The sequence below is a fragment of the Neolamprologus brichardi genome, chromosome 22 (assembly GCF_056152115.1).
Source record: "Neolamprologus brichardi isolate AB-2024 chromosome 22, ASM5615211v1, whole genome shotgun sequence".
Lineage (NCBI taxonomy): Eukaryota > Metazoa > Chordata > Actinopteri > Cichliformes > Cichlidae > Neolamprologus > Neolamprologus brichardi.
The window spans coordinates 13,215,269-13,236,367 of record NC_142124.1 but is presented as its reverse complement, the minus strand read 5'-3'; the positions used below and the strand labels follow the sequence as shown (position 1 = coordinate 13,236,367).

Sequence of the window (21,099 nt, the reverse complement as noted above, 5' to 3'; positions counted from 1 at the left end):
AACTATAATAACTCTGCGTTCCATACATAGCAATCGGTTTAAAAAGAAGTGGAAGATTGTCGGTCGTATTTCCAGACGCAGGGGGCGGCAGTGAGTCTCACAGGTCTACCCAGCAACATGAAGAGAAGAAGACCATAGAACAAAGCTAAGGTATGGCTTGCTTCTTATTTGACATTTTTAATTAAAATTAATCTAATTAATTAATCTAGCTGAAATCAAAAGAATGTTTATCAGGTTGGATACACTTTGTGCGATAAAGAGGCGCAGAGTCAGGATGAAACGGTCTCCACGGCTAACTGATTGAAGTCCATGCTAGCTTCGACCAATAGGTCTCAAGACAAAATCAGATGCTGGTGTTTTGGTTTTTATTTATTTAGTTAGTTATTTTTAGTAAAGCCCTTAACACCTTATCCTGGCTGGACGTCTTTTTTTAAAATATACGAGCTTGAGCTTGAGAAGTGTTTCTGATTTACTTTTAATCCCCCCTCTTTGAGCCCGCACACCTAGATGCAGAGGAACCAGATGTTCGCCAGGTTTCAGAATCAGAATCAGAATACTTTATTGATCCCTGGGGGAAATTATATTTTGTTACAGTGCTCCATTATAAACAAACATTAACAAGACAGACAATACGCTAACTAAAAATAGTACAATATATATATATATATATATATATGTGTGTGTGTGTGTGTATATATATATATGTGTGTGTGTGTGTGTATATATATATATATACACACACATATATATACATACATATATATATATACACACACACACACACACACACACACACACACACACACATATATATATATATATATATATATATATATATATATATATATATATATATATATATATATATATGTATGTGTGTGTGTGTGTGTGTGTGTGTGTGTGTGTATATATGTGTGTGTATATGTATATATACACATACTCACTGTTTACTGTGTGTGGCAGTAAACAGTGTGTTAAGTGGATGTGTTGTACAGGGAGATGGCCACAGGCAGGAAAGATTTCCTGTGTCGTTCAGTGGTGCTTTTTGGTACTCTCCATCTCTCACTGAACATGCTCCTGTGACTGACCAGCATGTCATGGAGTGGGTGGGAGGTGTTATCCAACATTGTCTTTATCTTGGACAACATAAAGACAATGTTGGATTAAAAATGTTGTCTACTGTTTTAAGCCAGTACCAGTTTATAGCTAGTATATAAGTCTCACTGCGCTTTTCGAGGCCCTCAAAGCGCTTTACAATTCCACTATTCATTCACACACTGGCGGAGGCAAGCTACAGTTGTAGCCACAGCTGCCTGGAGCAGACTGACAGAAGAGAGGCTGCCATATCGCACCATCGTCCCCTCTGGCCAACACCAGTAGGCAGTAGGTGAAGTGTCTTGCCCAAGGACACAATGACCGAGACTGTCCAAGCCGGGGCTCGAACCGGCAACCTTCCGATTACAAGACGAACTGCCAACTCTTGAGCCACGATCTTCTTCATAGCAACATTATTAATGTTATATGGTGGTAACACAGTATGAAGACATGATTACATGTAATAGATGGTTGGTTTGAATAATTTAACATTTTCTGTCCAGTGCACCTCCACCTCTTTCACCTGCTCCCTATTCTCACTAGAATGCACCATGTTGTCCAGAAACATTCTAGCTCAATAAATTAGTGATTCATTTCAGCTGTACGTTAGCTAAACCACAGCACAATGTAACCACTTTCTATTAATATGTGCTTTATTTATGCAGGTAAACACTCAAAGGCTCTTGACCTTCCTCTAAGAGATGTGATGTCAATCTTTTCTAGTGTGTTAGGAGCCCCAAGTGTAAGTCTTTGAGATGTTTGGACTTTGCATTGTTCATTTCTTTTCTGCATCATGAGAAAATCTATGCTTTTTTGGAATAACATTAGTAATAATTAATCTCTGATATGTGAAACCTTTGTGTGTTGCAGTAACTATGGATGGAGATGAAAGTGAGATGAGCGGAGAGGAGTGCTGGATAATAGACAAGGCTAAGGAGACCCAACGGGTCTCTCCGGATTTGCTGGAGAAATGCAATCAGCTGCAGTCTCTGCTGAAAAGGAGAGAGGAGCAGGCCGCGTGCCTCCTGAGACTTTGCGAGTGAGTGTTGTCATTGTAAACAAATATGAAAGCATTAAGTGTGGCAATCTTTAAAAAAACTAACAAACAACTCTTTTAACATGCTTAACTACTCACACAAAAAAATGGTTTTGGGGTTCATTCTCTTGTTGGTTCATTGTTGGAATAAACAGTCAAGAATTGTTATATATGGAGTGTGGAGATGAGGAAAATATTGTACTGCTACTATTCATAACTATCATCATTATCATTGCATTAATCAGCATTTCATTAATACATTTATTGAAGCGGTTGGCCTTACATTAAAACTTGTATTGCAGGTGTGATCATAATTACATATTAACCTTTTATTGCAGGTGCAACTGTAATCATTTTTATACACACATTGCAGGATTGTGCTTATATAGAGTGATGCTCGGTCTATTTAAAGGTCTTAAGCTTCGCGTGGCGCGAATGTCCAGGCGATCCATGGTGTAAGTGACCTAGAGCAACAGAAGGTTTAAGCATGCACGCTTACAAACATACATGATAGTATTCATTCTAGGCCAAAGGCCTGGGACACATTTTGCTTCTAACTGCATTTGAGTTTGCCTAGTAACAGTTGACAGAAGAAGAGTCAAGAAAAGTGTCAATCCTCAGGGACCACCTGGAGCGTGAAACAGATTGCCATATATGGAAAGAGGAACTTCTCTGTCTGTTTTTAGCTTTCTAAATGAATATCTACTGTAATTGACATATATCATAATTTATTAATAATTTATTCTTGCAAGGAAGCAAAAGCATAAAAATTTCATGCAAGTGCTTGAATGGTGTAGTCCCCGCTGAGCTTTTAATGACATTTAGTTAATTCCACCTACTTTGCCTTAAAACTGTCCCACAATAACACGTCCTTCTACAGGCTTCTAACAATGTGTGTTGTGATAAGCAGATAACCTTTTTTTTTTTTTGCAACCTGGGCGTACTTCCAGGAACTAAGTGTACTGAGTGTATCCTTTACTTTTTATACAACGCACACTAATTAGAACATTGCATAACATATTAAGATATAAGATAAAAAATTTAAGATAAAAAAAAAGTTGTATTGGCTTTCTTTAAAGGACACGATTTTGTTCTAAATGTGATGATTCACGACAATATTCTTAGTCAAAGTCAGCAGTGCTCCACCTGCACTATGCACAGTGCAGGTAGAGCACGACTTTCCCCTCCTGAGTTGCCTGATGATTTGCCAGAATCTCTTCCGAGGCATGAATGTGCTATGTTAAATATCAGAGCCTGTATACTGGTTACTTTCTTTGTTTTCTATCTTCTCTTCATTCATTTCTCTTTGTTTTTGTCATTCAGGTCTGTGGCTGCATGTGAGGATACTGTCAAGAAACTTTACTCATTGTTGGAATGGGAGTACAGTGACACAGATTTGGACGATGACAATGACCAAACAAGCTGTGGTAAAGCAAAATTTAATTAAAAAATGTGCACTTGCTAGGTTTGTTTTTGAAGCTACAATTTAACCTGTGATTATTACTGGTTTTAGGACAAGCATCACCACTGTCATGCGAGTCTGTTCCCTCAGAAACTCAAGTCCACAGACCTCTGGCTTCTGATGGCTCGGCTTCTTTTTCATCTAAGCCAAATGACAGCGAAAAACAAGAAAAAGTTCTGAGAAAAAAACACCCTCTCGCTTTGAAGAGCCCAGTAGTGGTCCTGACCAGAATGACTGGATCTCAAATGACCATCTCTCCATCTCCTCCATTGCCTCAGAATCACTGGAGTGAAAATGAGTCTTTAGGCACTGATGGGTCTGACATGCAGTGGGAACCCAGCGGAGACTCGAGTGATACCGACTTTTCTATTTCAAGTACACGTTCAAACAAGAAGAAAAAAATGACCAAAAAGAATGGAAAACACACTAAGAATGACACAACACATCAGGAGAGAAGAAACTCCATCAGAAGCGGAGCAAAGACATCGACTCTGACAACAAACGCAGAAAGCAGCGCCAAAAGCAGCCCAGTGAAAACACTGACGCAGCAAGCGGGTACAGTTCCTGATGCAAAAGGCAAAACGGCAAAGTCACCACAAGCCGACACAAACACAAGTGCTGAGAGCAAGGCAACGAAAACATCGACAAAACCAGCAAGCGCTTCAGGTAATGACCACAAAATATACATTATGCAAAAACATAAAAAACTCCATGTAAGACCTTTTTTTTGCCCAGATCTTAGGTTTATGTGGGGATTTATGTGTTTTTAAGCTGATTTAAAGCTGTATTATATTGTTGAAGAGTAGAAAATATTGGCAAATTTAAAGATCTTGCTTTGTACACTGAGGAACAGATCACTACCAGATTTCCAAACACAGAAATCACAAGATCTATCCAATCGTCAGTGTTCAAATGACATTTTGCTCCTTTTACGCCGACAGGAGTAACTCCTGTAACCACTGTATCAGCTGCTTCCCAGTCCTCAGCCACAAAGACCCCTGCTGCGGTGCCACAAAGAGAGATCAGTGTGAACATGAAGGTCCTGGCCAGAAAGAGGCCTTTGAGCTGGCATCCAGGGACAATTGTTGAAATAATAACAAAGGGTAAGAATAATAAAGAAAAGACTCTATTGGTAAGCACAAAGCAAATTGTAAAGTTTCACATTTGTCTTTAGCTTGACAGCTACTCGTCGATTAAAGAGGTCTTGTTTTGTGTAGTTGGGAATGTTGGGTGACATTTAATCAGTTTAATCTGTGAAATGGCTTTGAGGTAGTTAGTACGTTAAGCAATGAATTGCATTTATTTGGAGACGTTCTGTAGCTCTGTTGACACTGATTGTCATCAGGACATCACGGCAAGCAGAGCTCGACACACTGTTGCTCTGTTAGCTAAGATAACAAATATTTTAAACTTCAAAGTAAACAAAAGAAATTATGTGATGCTAAAGGAAGGTATGTTTCTTACATATCCGTGTCCCATAGTTGAGGCTAGACTAGCAACGTTTAGATTTTTTTTCTACTCTTTTTTTCTTCTTTATTTTGTTGAGTGGTTGTGGTTGTGCTTGTTGTTATTACACACACCATGCATGCGATATGACATATGAGTGACATTACCACAGTTTAAAGTTTGTTGGTGTTTGGGCCTCACCAACTGAATTCCTCTGACAGCACATTTTGACACAGATTGTGATGCTGTAACTTAACGGCTGGCGCTTAAGCGCTTTTGATTACGCTCTCAAAGAAAATAGATACATTTGATATGAGAAAAAAACCCATTTAATTTAACAAATGCACCTGTATTTGACATTTCTTCTTTCAAGAAAACGCAGTATGTAGAAGCAAACGTGGTATAATCTGAAGTGTTTCCAATGTTTCTTTAATCATTTCAGAAGATGGCAGGGTGAAATACAAGGTCAACTTTAAGGAGAAGGGGAGGAGCCTAGTGTCTGGTCACCACATTGCCTTTGAACACATGCCAAAGGTGAATGAGTTGCTTGTCGGTGCGCGTGTGGTGGTCCGGAGCAAAGACGACCAGTTTGTGCCTGGTTTCATGGCAGAGGTCCCCTCCAGAAAAAACCGCATGAGGTTAGTGTGTTTTACTCTGGTGATAAATTCAGATTGTGAAGGTGGGAAAAAAATGTAAAATTTTTTAATTTTTATATTCCAGGTTCCTGATTTTTACTGATGATCACACTCCAGTGTATGCTAGCTTACGTGCAATGCACATGGTTTGCAAACCACGTAAGTTCAGGTTATTTATGGTTGTCTGTCTCTGTGTTAGTCCTGTGACAGACTAGCGATCTGTCCAGGTGTACCCCGCCTGTCGTCTTATGACAGCTGGGACACCAGCTGTCGTCAAGTCCATAATATCTAATTTTATAAAATCCAGAATCCCAATTCTTCTATACTCGCTGTCCACAGCAGCTGCTATTATAATACTGCTACTAAGAAGATTTTCCATTTTCTATGACAGTGGAGAACCCTTTGGATGATATCCTAGATGAAAAGCACAAGCTTTTCATGCAGAATTATATAAAGAAGTGGCCTTATCCACCCATGACGCAGTACCATGTCGGACAGACTGTAAACGTGGAACGTAACGGATTCCTGCAGAGGAGTAAAGTACTGGATATCGACTGCAGTTTGATGGAAGTTGTTTTTCTGGTCTGTTCCATCTTAAGTTGTTCCTGTTTTGTTTTTGTTTTTTAAATCCTGTTACATTTATTTCAATTTTGTGACTTACTGTAGTGTGTTGATTTCATGTTTAGGATGATGATCATAAGGAGTGGATCCACCGAGGCTCCAGTTGCTTGGAACAAATGATTAATGTGAATGAGAATTTAAATAAGACTTAAAAGGAGGACGGGCGGAAGAGTAACACTACCTCAATCAATGGTAAACTACTTTTGTATGTGGAGAAAAATTATGTTATCCTGGTTATCACTACTGGCTTACTAGTCTCTCTGTTTCCCTGTTTTGTGTGCTTTAGAGTCATCACCATCATCAAACTGATGGACTATGAGGATGCTTTAAGTTTGTCCAGCTGAGCCTTTCTCTTACTCCTGGGGATAATGCCTTCAGACCATGCAGATACTACAAATGTATTCATTTTATAACAGATTTTGTACAGCTGAACGAAAATAAAATTTTCTTAGTAGGTTCAAACTTATTATGTGTTAATCTGAAAAAGTGGGCATCTCTTATATGTGTGTGGCTGCAAAGTCTGCAGCTCATTTTCAAGTTGTTTTACCAAAAAAATGTTTGTAATAAAACTACAAGGAATTAAAATCAAAATGTGTGACTTAACATGTAAAAGCTTATAAAAGCAAGAATACCGCCATCTGCCTCCATTATATCCACTATCCTTCATCTACACGTCTAAACCATCTCAGCCTTTCCTCCTAAATCTGTTCACTGCCCTTTCTCCATAGTAATTTGTATACCACCACAGGTATGTCATTTTAAAAGGTTTAAAACAGCAAGTCAAATATTTGGACATGGAGAAAACAAAAGTTAAAAGGTAGCTGATAAAAATCAGCTGTCCATAATTTAATAAGGACTTGTAACGGTTGTAGGTTGGGGTGGTAATTCCTCACTAGTTCCTTGTGGATGTCTACCTTCGAACAGGAGTAGCCACATTTGAGCACAGGAGGGCGGTACGAGCGCCGAATTGAACCAGAACTAGCTGTACTAAGCAGACAGAAAAAAAACTGGCTAGGTGATAGCAAAAGAGCTTTGAACATCGAGCTGGCGAGAAGGTAGAGGAGAAAAGTGGAACGCCACCACGGATTTTTTGTGGGATAAACGTACAGGGCTCGCTGCTAAAACGGTAAACACCGTGTATATTTAAATAAGCTACATAGCGATTCTGCAGTTAGCGCAGCTGCTAGCGTAAGTAGCAAGTTAGCTTGACGAACGTAGCTAAGTTAAGATGGCGGTCAAATTATTTACATTAGCTAGTTGCTAGCAATGCATGCTAATAGATACTACGTCGCTTGTTGATTAGTTACTTCTCTCCAGACTTTGAAATATTGGTGCTGTTAGTAAATGTGCTGGAGTGTTAAAGATGCTTAATTTTACTAATCCATGCAGAGATTAACGACCTTAACGGTAATTTAGCCTTACGTTTAACGAGTGTTGCATCGTCTTGGAATGTGTGTAAACAGCATAGGCAACGCTTAATGAGTAGCCACGATCAATTTATTAACTTGGCATTTACTTGTGCTTTCACTCTGCGTTGGATAAGGCTTAACTGAACTCATTTGCTCTAATAATTACTTCTGACTACAGTGCTAATGGCTTTGCAATGGTTTGATGCACCGCTGTGTGTTTTGGGGGTTGTCAAGTTTATTATGGTCATGCAACAGGGATTATTATAGCTATATCATCTCATTTGAACGCTGTTCTTCTTATTTTCAGTATTTTCAGACCCGTTGCAATAGTTTTGCACATAGCTTTAGGTCCTTTTGTTGAGAATTTTGTTGAAAATTTTGTTGCCTTTTTAGGCATGAAGGAAAGTTGAACTGTTGTTCTGATGGTGGCCTCCTATATAACCACGTTTACAAAAATGTCTACTTCTAGGTTAAGGGTAGTTTAATTAAACAGTAAAAATAATATTTACACTTGTCATGCAGTTGAACGTATGATGCTAAAAGTGCCTGTTTCCAAGTTGACAAAGTTTGTTATGAAATTGTCTTTTTACTTTCAATTTAAATTCTTAAAACATAACGACAGTTAAATCAGGGAACTTGCAGACTCGCGAGACTTCTGGGTTGTGCAGAGTTCAAATTACTTAAGGTTGAATACGTTTTTATTGGCGAAAAGTCAAAAAATAAAAAGGAAAGGGAGTATTGTTCAGTAAGGTAACACAGATTTTTGCTTTGTGAACCCATATGTGGAAAAGCTGTGCTGATGTACACAGTCCCGATTTGAGCCTTTGGGGAATAACTCTGAACTTTACAGTATTGTTGGGGGGTCTGTAACTACACACGAGAAACGTGCAGGTATTTAGTCCCTCAAATCCCATGAGTTTGGCAGTGATCAGCTGCTCCAATAATTTGAATGTAAGGAGTGACTTTCCTTAAACATATTTTGGTACTCTGTGCTAATTTGTTTCCTTTTTACACCAGATGCCTCACACAAGACGATACTCGTCCTCGGAAAGAGACAGTCGAGCCAGCTACCAGGATCGTTACAGAGACCGAGACAGAGGGCGAAGACATCGACACAGAAGAACGCCGACTTACTCTTCCAGCAGTGACAGAGAAAGAGACCGAGACAGGAGGGGACGTGGACACAGACAGGAAGGAAGCTATGTACGGTCACGGAGGTGCGTTATGGTCAAATTAGCTTGGGCTTTTACTCTTTCATGTTATATTTAACGCTCTTTCACTTTATTATTGGTTGCCAGTCTTAAGGTTTCGGGATATTTCTCTGCTCTCTTATTCAGTCGCAGCTATGACAATCGGTCAGTGGAACAACGACCGTTTGACAGAAGATACTGCGAGGGATACAGACGGTTTGATCAGAGCAGAGAACGCGACAGAGACAGGGAGCCACACGGAGCAGCCGAAAGTTACTATCCACGTGACTTCTCGCCGAACATGTACGACTACAGACGCGGCCGTGAGAGGGAGCGTGAACGAGAAGAGTCGTACCGGAGGAAAGGCAGCAGGCGTAAGCACAAACGAAGGCGGCGTAGAACCAGGTCCTATAGCGCATCCTCCTCGGTGAGTACAGCCAGACCTGAGTTTGTGCTTTAAGTCCTCATCCTCTACCTCCAACTCCTGTTTCTTTCGCTCAGCTCTCTCTGCCTCTGTCCTGTCCTAACCTTTTCTTTACAGCCCCTAGATTTGGTAAGTAGTAAAACCTTTATGATTTATTTTTGTTCTGTCACAGGGGTTTTTATTATATTTGTGAATAGGTGGGTTTGGCTCTAATTGGCTCTTTTTTTTCAAAAATCCTTTCTCCTTTTTATGGTAGAGCATTTTCATTTTTATACAGACACTTTTTAGTACTTCAGCCGCTATTTTGTCACCAATAATTGTTACTGTAATTTATTTATTTTACTTTATTTTTTTTTTTATTTCTAAGAGGGCAGAAAGCCTTTTTGTTTTGGCTCTTGCAATTATTATTCTTATTTTTTTTTTAATGATGAAAAAAGTGAAAATGTTCTGCCAACCATGGTGCATTAGATTTTTATTAAAATTTATTGCCATTTAAAATGAGTTGGCTCTAATTATTTCTTTTTGTGTGGGGTGTGGTTAATCACACCTGTTAAGTATTATTATGAACGTAAATGAGGAAAAGGTTTGAATTTGATGTAGTATAACTGCTGGGATTATCTTTAAAGAAGTCCTGCTTGAATGTTTATGGCGTTGTTATTTTATCTTTCATCTTGTTGCAAAGTTTTGAAGTAGTTATGTATATTATTGTTTTAATTGGTTGTTGCGTTGATGAATGGATGTGCCAGTTGCTTCCTTGTTTGTAAGCAGCTGTGGTTTAAAGGTAGGGGGGCGGGAGAGGAGCAGAGGACAACATGTGATCTTTGACTTGTTCCCTTGCACTATATCCCTATCGTTATATATTTCCTTCACGTGGTGTCATGCGTGAATCGCCCAATGACCATGAAACCCACCTACAACCACAACTACATCAACTACCACCCTCCTCCTCCCTCCTCATCCACCTGTGCCACCTGACGCCGTGGCTGCGGCTGCCCCTGAAATCCCCCCTGTCCCCTTCGGTCGTGTTGTGACCTGCTGATGGCCGTTTGGGTGTGAATACAGCGGAGCAACAGCCGGACGCGTGCACTGAGTGTGAGGGACGACGAGGAAGGGCACCTGATCTGTCGGAGTGGGGACGTCCTGCAAGAGAGATGTACTCACTGCCACTACTCTATCGTAACCCTTCTCCATATGAGTATTAAAGCATAGAGCATTTACATGACATGGGGAGTGCCTGATGATCATGATGATGATGAGGCCTTGCTAGAATGCTCTTCGCTCTAGCTGAAATAGCAGGGTGGATTGCAAGAATGTTGAAGATTTTAGGAGGGACTTTAGATACAATCTGCTTTTTTTTTTTTTTCTTTTTTTTTTCTTTTTTTTCTAGGATTTTTAAGCTGTGGAGCATTTCCTTTATGTTTCACAGGTTATTTGACTTTCCTAAACTTAGAAATCCAATTTGCAGCTGTTTGTTTATGTTGCGCTTTAGCTTACAACTCAGTTACAGTTTTAAATCTGTAACTTAAGCTAGATGTTTTTCACTCGGATGGTTTCAGGGTCACATCACTTATTCATCACAAATTTCACTAAGGTTAGAACAACCAGTGCACATTTTAAGACTTTCTTTACATTAAACGCTTCATTTGAGAATGATTGCAATACATATTATTTTTTATGTTTCAAGTTTATACAGCATTTGTATCGTTTTGGGCAAAGACAAAAGGATGCGCTCTAATAGCTTCTATGACTGCAAATTGGTCATCAAAGGAAGGGAGTGCTTTATGTTTGCCCCCTTTGTTTTACATCATAGCACCATTTAGTTACCATAGCCTTACGCGCAACGTTTTAAGCCTGCCAGACTCAGTAGGCAGCAATTCGGAAAGGGGATGGGCGCTAGCACTGATTCGCCTGTCTACACTTTTGCATTGTGTATTCCTGCACGAGTCCACATTTCTAATGCTTCTTTTTCCCCCCCCGCTCTCCCTCTCTTGTTTTTTTTTCTCTTTGTACTGTGTTGCAGATGAGATTGTCAGCACTTTGGGGGAAGGCACATTTGGCAGGGTGATGCGGTGCATTGACCATCGCAGGTGTGTGAGCTCTCAGTCTCTGGGTGTCTTAGTAGTTCATTAGGCAATTGTTGTTTCCTCAGCAACAAGAAACAAGAGCCTCTCCGTGCATGTTTTGGGCCGGGATATTAGGATACATCAGAGGTGTTTAACCCATTTTTAGTACATGGGCAACATGCAGCCTGTATTGAGCAGGGTGGACCAGTACAAGTATTGCATAAAACCCTCTGTAGGAGAAAGGAACTACCTCTCTAAATGTCTTTTATTTATGGTTACAGCCACATGTATTTTGGCAAAAATAGCTTTTTCTATGCATTTTGCATGCCAGGGTGAAGGTTTTTGAGAAGTTCGTTTCTACTTTTACATGTGAATAAGGAAAACTGATTTCCAGCCTATGCACCTTTATTTTCTTTTTTTGATGTCTCACTATGTTATTGTTTGTAGGCTTTTGATTGGCCAGAATTTCTTCAGAGATAGTGATGATGAACAGCCTGAAATTTCATAAGAAAAATAATTAGTCTTAAATTATCGTTATGTCTGTTGTCTGTACCTGTGCAATACAATTTACGGACCACTGTGAATCAATGACAGCACAAAGGATTTACACGTAGAGTTTTTTTTATTAAGGTAAACAGTGTTTTATGTTTCAAGTAACTTGTTGAGATTGTTCATTATCTGTAATTTTAGAGTCACATTATCACACCAGACATGGCAGAAAGACATTTCTGATTTTAATTCTGGTTCTGTTCACCACATCGTGATGTATACTGAAAATCAGCTCAAGAGTATTTTAGTCCCCTGTGACTGTGAGCCCTCATGTGAACAGGAGCTATTTGTGCTTCTCTCCCTGCGGAAGATTTATTTTGTTGTGACAGAGCTAGAAATGTCCATCAGTTCATGTTCATGCCCGGGGCCTTAAGATCGTGATGTGCCGTCGTTATGGGTTAATGTCTTCCAACCAGCTGGAGCTGCTGCAGTGACTTCTCATATATATATATATATATATATATATATATATATATATATATATATATATATATATATATATATATATATATATATATATATATATATATATATATATATGTATATATGTGTATATGTATATATGTATATATGTATATATGTATATGTATATATGTATATATGTATATATGTATATGTATATATGTATATATGTATATATATATGTATATATGTATATATATATATATATATATATATATGTATATATATATATATATATATATATATATATATATATATATATATATATATATGTATATATGTATATATATATATATGTATATATGTATATATATATATATGTATATATGTATATATATATATATATATATATATATATGAGGCATGTTTTGTGTTTCATCACGTTAGTGTTTGTATTCATAATCTCTTGTGTTTTACAGGGGAGGAGCCCACGTTGCTCTGAAAATTATCAAGAATGTGGAGAAATACAAGGAAGCAGCTCGCTTGGAGATCAATGTACTGGAGAAGATCAATGAAAAGGATCCCGATAACAAATTGTGAGTTCTGACTCAGTCATGCGGCACTGTGGTTAAACCTGTATTACTTAGTGTCTTGTGTTCACTCCGAGGTTTAAGCTGGTTTACGTGATTGAAGTGAATTTGTCAGCTCACTCCCTGAACCTCCCTGCTTTGTCTGTCTTGCAGTTTATGTGTACAGATGTATGACTGGTTTGACTACCACGGTCACATGTGCATCTCCTTTGAGCTGCTAGCTCTGAGCACCTTTGACTTTCTGAAGGAAAACAACTACCTGCCCTACTCAATTGGTCAGGTCAGACACATGGCCTACCAAATCTGTCTTGCTGTGAAATGTAAGTCGTATCTTTACGGTCTGTGAAATTTACAGATAAATTGGATGGGAATTAGGAATACTGTGAAAAGGGAAGACATTGGTTCTTATAACTTGAGCTGTAATTTAGCTTTTGACTTGATGATTATACTTGTTCAAATCATCTGGTGTTGTGGTAGACATTTACCACAGGAGGGCATCATAGCAAAAAGGGTGTTGGCCCCACTGACTTATCAAGTTTCTCTTTAGTAAATAAAAGCTATATATCCTCACCAAGCCCTTTAACTTGTTTACTGTTGTTAATGTTCTCATGTTGGTTTTACTGAGATATTCTAGTAGTGCTTTTCTGATGCTTTTCTATTAGTATTATGATTATTAGTATTATATGTTGTAATAAATGGTGAGTAGACAGTTTGTATAAAGTGATGTAAGGTAACTGACAATTTTGAATAACTTAATCAGTGAAGGTTTCTTTTTACCTCCGTAGTTCTCCACGACAATAAGCTGACACATACAGACCTCAAGCCTGAGAACATCCTGTTTGTCAACTCAGACTTCACCATGTCCTACAACGTAGAGAAGGTAAGAGTCAAGGAAAACAGTTTAAAAAACAAAACAAAAACCCGACAATCATATTTCTTTATAGGCAGGTTGGTTCCAGAACTCAAGGGCTACTTTTTGTTCATTTTACATATGAAGGAAAAAAAAAAGTTCTTTATAAAAATTTATCACCTTTCTTGTAGGTGGAGGAAAGTTTTCCTGTTACTTATTGCTGGCAGTTATGATAAATAGATATGAAAACACGTGTTGCTATATTTTAAGGGGAAAAAAGCTAAGCTTCTCTACTGCAGATTTACTCCTGAGAGAAAGCTGGGCATTTCTGAAAAACATGTGTGTCATCTTCCAGAAACGAGAGGAGCGGACTGTTAAGAGCACGGCAGTACGCGTGGTGGACTTTGGCAGTGCCACATTTGACCACGAGCACCACAGCACCATTGTGTCCACGCGGCATTACCGTGCCCCTGAGGTCATATTAGGTGAGAACTGCTATAGAAGTAGATGGCTTTGTGATTATATCCACAAATCTTTGGCCCAGTCACATGAGCAACTGTGGCTTTTTCAGTTGACACGATATGCTTTACTTGGAAGACCAAAAGTTTACTTTGAAGTTATTTTAAAAAGCAAACAAACAAACAAAAAGAAACGGGTTCAAACAGGCACGGCTCAGCTCCTGCCCCGATTGCTCTGTTAGGAAAAACAAATGGGATTTATGATATGTGATATTCAAGTATGTGAAATGTTCGCTTTTACACAAGTGTATCATCAGTGGTACAATAAGCATCTACTGAAAGCAGTTTATGCTGAGATAAATTGGGGCTGGTTGATGTAAGGAGTGCAAAATGACTCACATCAGAAACAAATTGGATCATTTGAATGTTTTTTGTGTGACTTCAGCAAGCATGCGAATCCTTTCCAGCGTGCATGTTGCTTTAACCTCAACGATGTACTGATAAGTAATTGATGATAAAAGATCAACTGACTGTAACATAATGTTGTTCAAAAACACTTTCCCGGACATTATAAGTGGGAGATAGAAACAGAGATTGTGCTGATATATCATTTCTGGTCTGTTAATGACCAAATGACCAAAAACACACTTTGGTGACGGTGGAAAAGAAAAACTTTTGGAGGAAAAGAAACCCTTTAAACAGGAAGAAATCTCTGGCACAACCAGGCTTGATACTCAATATTCACAGTTACCTGGTCCAGCCCCAAGTTATATGCTTTGTCAAAACGGAAAGTTTTAAGCCTAAACTTAAAAGTAGAGAGTGTGTCAGTCTTTCCTGATAAATTCATTCCCAGTCTTCACTGCAACACTGAGTGAATCTGGCCAGAAATGTATGTAAATTAAAACGTGGCTGGTTGTGGGAAGCTTACAACCACAAGGTGGTAATCCTGTCCTCTTGTAATCCTCTGGTGGTTTAGTGTACTTATACTTTTGTGTTTCAGAGCTGGGCTGGAGTCATCCCTGCGATGTGTGGAGTATTGGCTGTATCCTGTTTGAGTACTACTTGGGCTTCACTTTGTTTCAGGTACACGGCAGCACACAGATTGTTTCAGCAGAATACGCCTTTTATTTACTTTTTGTAAACTGATTTATTTGCTGAAATCTCAACTATTAGTTAAAGCTCTAATGTAAATGGGTCCTTGTAAATGCAAGTGTACAATTATTCAGTGCTGGTAAGAATGAACCCTTGCCACTGGTGAGCTCTCTAAAACCGAAGACACCATATGCAGCAGCAGAACCTGAAGTAGTTAAATCCTGTTTATCTACTGAATCACTCTCTTCCTTTCTGTGTGAGTCTTTCCCCCTCTCATTCTTGCTTATCTTATATTTTTTGCAGACTCATGACAACAGGGAACATTTGGCTATGATGGAAAGAATCCTGGGACCAGTGCCCTCCAGGATGATTCGTAAGACTCGGTAAGAGAACATAAAAACACAAGTAAAGGATTAAAAATGTGCCTGATGCAAACATATTTTTAAAGCAACATTTTAAACTGATCTTACTCTCTCAGGAAGCAGAAATACTTCTATCGTGGTCGTCTTGATTGGGATGAGAGCTCCTCAGCGGGAAAATATGTTAGAGAAAACTGCAAACCATTACGGGTAAGTGGAGTGAGTGGGAAGGGCATGAATTTGATGATTAGCGGGGATGAAAAGTTCCCTGTATGGTGCAACAGATGTTTGTTGTATTTCGTGTTGGAGTTTTTTTTTATTGCCACTAATTTCCACTTTTTTTTCTTTTCCTTCTTCTTTCAGCGATATCTGCTGTCTGAGGCGGAAGAGCACCACCAGCTGTTTGACCTCATCGAAAGCATGTTGGAGTATGAGCCCTCCAAGAGGCTTGCACTGGCTGACTCTCTAAAACACCCTTTCTTTGAGAACTTAGGGATCAGTGAGGCTGCAGGCACCAAGAGCTGGGAGGGCAACCGGGACATCAGCCGGTGACCCACAACCCTCCAAAGACTGAATGATGAAGGGTTTACAGTCCTTTCTGTGTGGAGCAGTGGGAACTGTTGAATAAATTGGGGCCTCATCTGTCATTAAAGCATGGACACCTTAACTTCTCGCTCCTCTGGCGTCCATCTCTGTAGCCACAAGAGGCATGTTTTTGCAGCAGAGACTAAAAATAAGCCACAGAAGATGTGGGGGAAAGAGTGAAGTCTTTTCTAGTTCTCACCTCGGCAGAGGCAAAAAAAAATCTTTAAATGGAAGATTGTTTGTATCCAAAGTAGCCCACTATGCAGCTCCTGTCTTCCTTTAGACTTCTGAACCACCTTCCACCCTTTCTGTTTACCTGTTATTTTAACCAGCATGTAAAGAAAATAAGGAAATGCTACCAGAGTCTGTCATCAAAAAAAAGAATCAGCTTTGGAGATGAAAAAGTCTTCCGATTCTGAAGTGAATGGAAAGGGTAAAAAAGGAGACATGGAGAAGAGATTCTGTTATACAAACATCTGATCATTCAAATTGGAAAGTATTGCAAACATCTGTGGCAGAGGCAAGTGTCTCAACTTCTTGTTTACGTTGTTAATTAAAGACCTGCACATAGACTTCTTGTTTTATAAAAGAAATGTCCCCTATATGGAGAATCTGCCATAAATTAGTGGGTTTATTACTATTCACCAGTAATGTGAGAAGATAATAATGACGGGACACTCCGCTTACATGGGCCTTTGCTGCCTCTCTTATATGATAAATATGTTGTCATGCAATGATTTCTGGGTGTGAGAGTGTGTGTCTGTTGGATGGAGTGGGTGACGCGTTTATGTTTTGCTCAGTGGTTTACGTAAGCATTAGTTGTGGGAACATTCCCACTCATTCAAACTCCAATAACTGCCTTTTCCATGTTTGACATTTTCAGACCTGACGTCTCTCTATCGAGGTTAAGCACACAGCCCCTGTTGATGGTATTTATTATGAGTTCTTCTAGGTCATAGTCCCCACCGCCAACCTGTACATGACTTGTTTTTTTTGTATGAAATTAAAGCGTATAAAACTGTATATATGTATTATTGTGTAGAATTAAAGTCCTCCTTGCCAAAGGCTTCTGGTTTCCGCTGTGTCCGTTTGGGCCTGTGATAAAATTAAAGGTGGTTACCATTTCTGTTTCTTACCTCAGCGATGCCTCTGCTGGATGACCTGCGTAGCTGTCACACAGGTCTTTGGATGCTTGAGTGAACAAAAGGAAAATGGTGAGTATTGTTTTCTAATTTGAAGTAATTTCTTTAAATCTTTCACATTTTTACTGCAAACTGTCTCTTGGATTCCGTTGGCACTAAAAGCTTTCATCTTAATTGAGATGCATGCGATTCATTCATATCAGATTTTATCATTTGCACATTTTATCACCTGCATTTTCAGATTACTAAAGTCTGATTTTATAGCAAATTATTCTGGGGCACGCTTCTCTGGATCATCAGCCACACTTTAGACTCTATCACTAGACTCAGGGTCTTTTTAAGTGTATTCTTTTTTTAAAATGGGATAATTTTCATCCTGGTTTCCAAGTATCTTAACTGTTTAATAGTTTTAGGCATTTTGCATACACTGATAAAATTAAAAAAAAAAAATCCCTAATGACAGAGTTTTTTGGCAGCGACTGTCGGATGTTTTTCCTCCACCAGTCCTATCCTGTTAACTAATCTCTCTGTCATTACCCTTCAAAGTCTACGCTCAGCTGTCACCTCCTGAGGAGCAGAAGAAAGCTGAGCACAAGATCTGTTGCAACAGGTGTATAGATGGATCGTCATGTAGACTTCCCCACCTGTCAGTACTTTAATTAGTACCTTTATTAACCTCGCTGTCCCCATTCTTTCTCAAACAACAGCAGACCGAATAGAAACCCTGCTATGCATTAACCCTAAGAGAAAATGATAAAACTGAATCTGTTTGATTGAAACTGTGCTTGACTGACATACAAAGATGTGGGATGTAGGTTTTCTGGTCATTTTCTCACGTTTTCTAACAACCTGAGGAATGTCCAATTCTTTGTGTTAAATGTAAAAACCTTCATATGCAGAATTGAAATAATCTGTATGGTAAAAATGCACTGTTGTAGCATCAAACACAGGTGATTCATAGTGTTGTGGGCAGGCTGAGACTGTCTGAAATTCCACACTAATATAGTATTTAGTATGCTTCAATAATGAGAGTTTTACCCTTAGTATGTGTATATAATTGCAGTGTGTAGCAGTACTTTAAATGCATACTATTTCCAGGTAAATATTAGAGTATGTGGCACTGGATACTACACTGGCGTATAAATCTATAAAAGCAGTGCAGCAGTAACAGGTTTTAAGAGGCACAGCTGGCAGCTCAATCTTTATGGTAAATCTTTATAGTGTTTAAAAATAAGGTGCCAATTTGTTAATGATTGCTTGGTCTCGCACAGGCTGTTGGATAACCATTAACACGTGTTGCTCTGTAAGTGACATAAACAGTAGTAAAAATATTGAGTATATAGTGCATGGTTTGGGATTTCAGACACTGTGAATGCTGTTTCTCTCTAGGCCTGAATTTGTCTGAGTTCACTGTGAATGAAGCGAATCTGTGAATGAAATTGAGCCTTCCAGTCAATGAAACTGTCTCGTCTTTGGGTAGAAGTCGTCCTCTGTGCGTCATAAAAGCGTCATCCTCCGCCTTCCGCTTTATCAGCTCCCATCTGTCAGGCTTCCTCTGACCCTGTTGCCAAATAATTTCATCAGCTGCTAAAATTGACAATGAAAATTTTCAACTAAGTGTAGCTTAGTCGTCGTCAGTCCCCTGGATGTAAATTTTTTAAGCATCTGTTTGCATGTGCAGATTTGTTTGCAGCTACTCTGCTGTTAATGAGATAAGCGACTGTTGCGTCCTCAGCTAATCCAATTTGGAGACCTGCAAGGTCATCAGTCAAATCCACATAAGAGCAGAGCGCTGCGGAGCGGAGGTGTCTACAGGTACACAAGCTGAAGTGCTGGCAGCAGAGCATTAAATGGATCCTTTGCTTTACAGCTTTGACAAATGATATCATCAGCCCATTGTGTCTACAGGAGAACGCACAAAGGTCAGTCATTGTTTCTTTAAACCATGTGCAACATGTTTTGTAAAATTGTGACTTTAGGGTGTCTCTTTTTGATGGACACAGACAAAGACTTTTCCAAATAAAGGATGGATAGTATTTTTTTCTTTTTTTAAATTTCAATATAGAGGTATTAAAGTTTTCTCTGCTTGTACTTTTTATTTGCAGATTACAGTCTCCAATAAAAGCCTCACTTCTGCTGCTGAATATTTATCCCAAACAAAGAGTCGCACCTTCATGCTGATATTGCCTTAAATACTCGGAAAAGTCTACCTGATAAATCAAGCGACATCTACAAACGCCGCAAATGGATTCCTTAATGTCACTGGGTGCTCCCCTGAAGCAGTTCACCAGCTGTGTGTCGGGGAAAAGAACTGCCAAGAGGGGCGCCGGGAGGAGCCAGTCTGTCCGCAGAAGCAGCTTCACCCGCAGGAGGAGCTTCAGCAGGAGGAGAAGCGTTCCCTGCAACAGCCAAAAAGTGCCAGACTCCTGGCTCAGAGCTTACCAGGATGAACTGAAGAGGGAAAGGTAAAAAAATAATAAATTAAACAGAAGCATTCATGTGATTGATTGATTGAATTTCAGTTTTTAATGTGGTTTTGCCAGGGTGTGGAGTTTTTCACGATCACTTTTAGCTTTCTTTGCAATACAATAAACAAGAGTTAGAGTTGCTGTTGTATTTTAAGAAAACAATGATTTTCAGTTACTATCTTGTCATCAAGCTAAGACTCTTGGCCAGACAGACCTGGCTTAGTGAGGATAAGACTCTTCCTCACATGAATAAGCTCCTCGCCCATGTGCCACGCTAAATGTTGCTCTTTGCTGTTTGCCAAAGGAAACGTCAGCAAGCCATGCTGGCCAAGAAGAACGCTGAAAGGACTGTCAGGAAAACTCACTTCAGGAGCCATCACTGCCTCCCACGGGTAAGTGAGCAGCTACATTCAAATGCAACTGACTTATCAGCGTGTCATTATCTAACCTGAACACCTGTGCCTGCAGCAGAGCAACGCTTCCGGGAGGAAACCGACCCCGGCCAAGGACGACTCCTTCTTTGGAGCCTTTCAGGGCCTCAGTCTGGATGGATTGATGGGGGCTACTAATGCATCCCCTGCTGTGATGGCACCTGGTGCAGGTGCAGGAGATCAGTGCAAAGTCATGTGAGATGGGACGCGTAAAGACGTTTAGATTTTTTTCAATGAGCCACATGCTTTTGCAGATTTTTCTGCAAATGAGACTGGATAGAGAAAATGAGACTGGCTCTCACCATGTAACCCAGGAGGACGGGAAACATATTTATATTACTCTGTATTTTCTGAAGTATTCTTTTTCCTCTGGCAGACAATGCTGCTTCTTATTTTGATGTTTGTTTTACAAATTATAGACTGTAGCTATCGCCATTGTTTCATGGTGTTTGCTGAGCACAACTGCAAAAAGTTTTAAAACTGAATTATTAAACTTATTTTATTTTCCCACTGTTCATTTTCAGAGTCTTTTTTTTCCATTTTGTCCTTAAAAAAAGCCAAAACAGAAACTAAGCAGTTTTTTAAAATTTATTTTCTCCAAAACATAACTTGGGAGTAAAACGGTGAGCTGCTTAAATTTATATTATGAATACACAGAAGACATGCACAGAGACGTAGGTTCTCAACAAGAATGCCTGTTCCAACAACACATTTGTAAATTTGTATCCAGTTGATATTCTACTTATAAAAGGAATCAATGACAGCCAGATAATAAGAAGCATAGATGCCACA

At 39.2% G+C, this 21,099-nt stretch overlaps 3 protein-coding genes across 4 annotated transcripts; all 3 read left to right on the top strand.

Annotated features, from left to right (window-relative positions):
- Positions 1–98: 98 nt before the first annotated feature.
- LOC102798714 (uncharacterized) lies at positions 99–6,913 on the top strand. Its single transcript, XM_006788018.3, has 11 exons — positions 99–150; positions 1,761–1,837; positions 1,966–2,134; positions 3,455–3,558; positions 3,645–4,259; positions 4,535–4,696; positions 5,482–5,677; positions 5,760–5,833; positions 6,066–6,256; positions 6,361–6,487; positions 6,582–6,913. Exons 3-10 carry the CDS (start codon positions 1,971–1,973, stop codon positions 6,445–6,447), a joined length of 1,593 nt encoding a protein of 530 aa, XP_006788081.2. The 5' UTR covers positions 99–150; positions 1,761–1,837; positions 1,966–1,970; the 3' UTR covers positions 6,448–6,487; positions 6,582–6,913.
- A 284-nt stretch (positions 6,914–7,197) lies between these two features.
- Positions 7,198–17,457, top strand: clk2a (CDC-like kinase 2a). 2 transcript variants are annotated; one of them, XM_006788022.3, is made up of 13 exons: positions 7,198–7,421; positions 8,722–8,921; positions 9,042–9,321; positions 10,381–10,471; positions 11,339–11,405; positions 12,812–12,928; positions 13,076–13,242; positions 13,708–13,802; positions 14,128–14,257; positions 15,231–15,313; positions 15,626–15,705; positions 15,801–15,891; positions 16,045–17,457. In XM_006788022.3, the coding sequence occupies exons 2-13, from the start codon at positions 8,722–8,724 to the stop codon at positions 16,231–16,233; spliced, it is 1,590 nt and encodes a 529-aa protein (XP_006788085.1). In that variant the 5' UTR covers positions 7,198–7,421; the 3' UTR covers positions 16,234–17,457. The 2 variants fall into 2 exon arrangements, with proteins under 2 accessions (XP_006788085.1, XP_006788084.1); XM_006788021.3 differs by lacking the exon at positions 7,198–7,421 and adding an exon at positions 7,498–7,702 and having other exon boundaries at positions 16,045–16,233.
- Positions 17,458–19,652: 2,195 nt separating this feature from the next.
- LOC118453985 (uncharacterized) lies at positions 19,653–20,818 on the top strand. The gene is made up of 3 exons (XM_035906448.2): positions 19,653–19,873; positions 20,181–20,268; positions 20,345–20,818. Exons 1-3 carry the CDS (start codon positions 19,653–19,655, stop codon positions 20,504–20,506), a joined length of 471 nt encoding a protein of 156 aa, XP_035762341.1. The 3' UTR covers positions 20,507–20,818.
- Positions 20,819–21,099: the final 281 nt, after the last annotated feature.